Raw genomic sequence first — 3,171 nt, 5'->3', positions numbered from 1 at the left:
ATGCCAGATCGGTGAAGCCATTTTGGAGAGCTTGTTTTGCCGCGCACAGAGAAAAGTGTCATGTATTATACGTCATGCGATCGGCATGTTTAGAGAGCACCGAATATTACCCAAATGTCATTAATAATGCGTTACTTTGTTACAGCAAAAAGTAATGCAATACATTACTGTAACCATGTTACTTTTGTAACGTGTTACACCCAACACTGATTATAATATGTACGAGAACAGAATATAAAAAAATGTAAATTAAGACAAAATTAAATACGTTTTTTTGCGAGGATAGCTATTTATTTAAATAATTATATTGCAAAATGACAACAGGAATGTTTATCGAAGCACTTTACAGAGCTCAAGTGTTTAGCAGTCTTATGGCCTCTGGGATGAAACGGTGCCTGAGTCTGGTGGTTTGTTTTGTTCATTGATTGACGTTCTGTGTGACCTCTGTCTTCCTCTCAGGGTTTGGAGGCAGCGGCTCTCAGGTGGACTCGGCTCGGATGAACCTGGCCTCGTCCTTCGTGAACGGATTCGTCAATGCCGCTTTCGGACAGGACAAGCTGCTCACAGACGACGGAAACAAATGGCTGTACAAGAACAAGGACCACGGTAAGATACAACACAAATGAGGATTTCATATATGTTTAATTCAAATGCATTTTATTAGAATTGCCACTCAGCAAATTCAAAAATTATAATGACTTGAGTATAATACACTTCTGCTTGTCTTATATTGTTCTTCTTAAATATATATGTTCAGATATATTACACAGTATAATGTAATAAAAAAGTTTGGACCCCCCCCCCTTTTGGACACCCCAGTTCGGACACCCCTGTATCAGAGGGTTCAGAGACTAAAGGTGTTTTAAATGTCTGCAGGCATGCTGAGTGCTGCAGCCTCTCTGGGTATGATCCTGCTGTGGGACGTGGACGGAGGTCTGACCCAGATCGACAAATATCTCTACTCCTCTGAGGACTACATCAAGGTACAAACAACGTTCTGTCATTTCATATATGTTCATATTTCTTTCATATACTAGTGCTGTAATATCCTAAAACTGAGCTATTAAAAATGTCCCATGGTAAGATCCTTAGATATTTGTATGGCTTCTTTAAAATCTTGGCAGTTTCCTGATGAGATGTTATCTACATGCCATCAGTGCAAGAAAGGCAGTTCAACACATAGGCAGTGACGTTGATAGGTTCTCAAATGTAAGCTTATTATAAACATGTTGAAGGTGGTACCAGAGTGAAAAACAATGAGAAATCCAGCTTTAAAACTCTGTCTTGTTTTCCTTCAACCTCTCGTCCTCTCTTGCAGTCTGGTGCCCTGCTCGCCTGCGGCATCGTAAACTCCGGCGTGAGGAACGAATGTGACCCGGCCCTCGCCCTGCTGTCAGACTACGTCCTGCACAACAGCAACACCATGAGGATAGGAGCCATCTTTGGGTGAGGAGAAACAGCACATGTACCAGGGCATGTACTTAATAAGGCAAAGACGTTTTATACAGGGTCTAGAATATAATGCAGTATATGGCTTGTTAGGTTTTCTCTACTCATCTGTACCACTTGGATCTGTCCTCTGGGGAAATACCCTGACTGGCTCATTTGGCAGCAGTAGATTTGATACTTACTTTTTTGTTAAGAAGGATAATCTACACAAATAACACCACTTGTATAACATTTGATGTATAAATGCCATCTTCAGAAGTAAAAAAAGCTAACGTTAGGCTTTAAAGGAACTACAGCACGGTCACATGACTTCACGTCACCACCGCTAAGCTAAAGGAGGCTAATGTTGAGCTAAAGCAACACAGCACGGTCACCTGACTTCAGTCACCACCACTAAGCTAAAGGAGGCTAATGTTGAGCTAAAGCAACACAGCACGGTCACATGACTTCACGTCACCACCGCTAAGCTAAAGGTGGCTAATGTTGGGCTATAAAGGAACTACAGCACGGTCACATGACTTCACGTCACCACCGCTAAGCTAAAGGTGGCTAACGTTGGGCTACACGTCACCACCGCTAAGCTAAAGGAGGCTAACGTTGGGCTATAAAGGAACTACAGCACGGTCACATGACTTCACGTCACCACCGCTAAGCTAAAGGTGGCTAATGTTGGGCTATAAAGGAACTACAGCACGGTCACATGACTTCACGTCAACACCGCTAAGCTAAAGGTGGCTAATGTTGGGCTATAAAGGAACTACAGCACGGTCACATGACTTCACGTCACCACCGCTAAGCTAAAGGTGGCTAACGTTGGGCTATATGACTGTATCTTGTCCGGTTGTAAAGGAAAGCGCTATGTTATATATTTGTTACGTTAGTTATGCCAGATATTCCAGAGAAATGTGTAATTTTTTTATCAAAGCGTTTCACGGTTATTGTAGGGAAATTAAAACTCAATCAAGCAGCCTGGGGATGGAGGGAAAAAAATCGAAGACATTTCTAATATTAAACACGCAACAAATTAACTCGAAAAAAACTTGAAAAGCTGGTGTTTCCTTTTAGTTAGTAATTTGTTTTAAAATGATCATTAATAAATCAGTTTTTTCTCTCTGCAGCTGTGGGCAGGTCTGCGCTTCACGGTGCCACGGCTGAAGGACACACACAAAACGGTTCAGTTTGAGCTGCAGATCCGCAGGTACAACACACACACTTTAAATATCTGTGTCTTATGTGTGTATTCTGGTGCAGGCAGAATAAGAACTCCATTTCTTTCCTCTTTCCACAGTAAAAACGAGAATAACTCCCACAGTGAGGTTGTGCCGTATAAACTGGAGGTGGAGGTTCAGGCTGACGTCATTCTGCAGGGGTGAGTCGAGTGTTTCCTCATTACAACTTTTCATTAGGTGTCTTCCTACGCTTTTTTCTCACATCCCCACTTTCTCCTTTTTAGCGTTTCCCGGCCTGATAAGGTCTTCTTCCCGCCAGTCAACTGGAAGCTGACCAAGAACTACGAGGTGGAGCAGGACGTGGGGCCACCAGTGGAGCACATCTTCGAGGTAAAACATGTATTATTAAATTACTAACTAAAAGGAAACGTCCCTTTTGTGAGAATTAAAGGTGTAATATTTAACTTTTACGCATTAGAAAGACTTAAAGGTCCCATGTCATGCTTTTCAGGTTATTACCCGTCCCCTTGTGTGTTATGGAGCTTTTTCTGCA

At 42.2% G+C, this 3,171-nt stretch overlaps 1 protein-coding gene and 1 long non-coding RNA gene across 2 annotated transcripts; both read left to right on the top strand.

The window, feature by feature from the left end:
- The first annotated feature begins 455 nt into the window (after window positions 1–455).
- Window positions 456–1,479, top strand: LOC104949980 (26S proteasome non-ATPase regulatory subunit 2-like). Its single transcript, XM_010776421.1, has 3 exons — window positions 456–606; window positions 877–983; window positions 1,319–1,479. Exons 1-3 carry the CDS (start codon window positions 498–500, stop codon window positions 1,448–1,450), a joined length of 348 nt encoding a protein of 115 aa, XP_010774723.1. The 5' UTR covers window positions 456–497; the 3' UTR covers window positions 1,451–1,479.
- Window positions 1,480–2,571: 1,092 nt separating this feature from the next.
- Window positions 2,572–3,002, top strand: LOC104949979 (uncharacterized). Its single transcript, XR_798864.1, has 3 exons — window positions 2,572–2,647; window positions 2,738–2,818; window positions 2,903–3,002. It is a non-coding gene; the product is annotated as an uncharacterized lncRNA (long non-coding RNA).
- The last annotated feature ends 169 nt before the right edge of the window (window positions 3,003–3,171 follow it).

Source organism: Notothenia coriiceps, unplaced genomic scaffold, assembly GCF_000735185.1.
Source record: "Notothenia coriiceps isolate Sejong01 unplaced genomic scaffold, NC01 NC01_scaffold00016982, whole genome shotgun sequence".
NCBI classification, from domain to species: Eukaryota; Metazoa; Chordata; class Actinopteri; order Perciformes; family Nototheniidae; genus Notothenia; species Notothenia coriiceps.
Note: the sequence above shows the minus strand (reverse complement) of the source record. Positions and strands in the feature narration are given on the sequence as shown.

Coding starts and splice junctions, on each gene's coding strand:
- LOC104949980 (XM_010776421.1), top strand. CDS start 498: ATGAACCTGGCCTCGTCCTTCGTGAACGGATTCGTCAATGCCGCTTTC. Junction 607..876: donor GTACAAGAACAAGGACCACG/GTAAGATACAAC, acceptor AAATGTCTGCAG/GCATGCTGAGTGCTGCAGCC. Junction 984..1,318: donor CCTCTGAGGACTACATCAAG/GTACAAACAACG, acceptor CCTCTCTTGCAG/TCTGGTGCCCTGCTCGCCTG.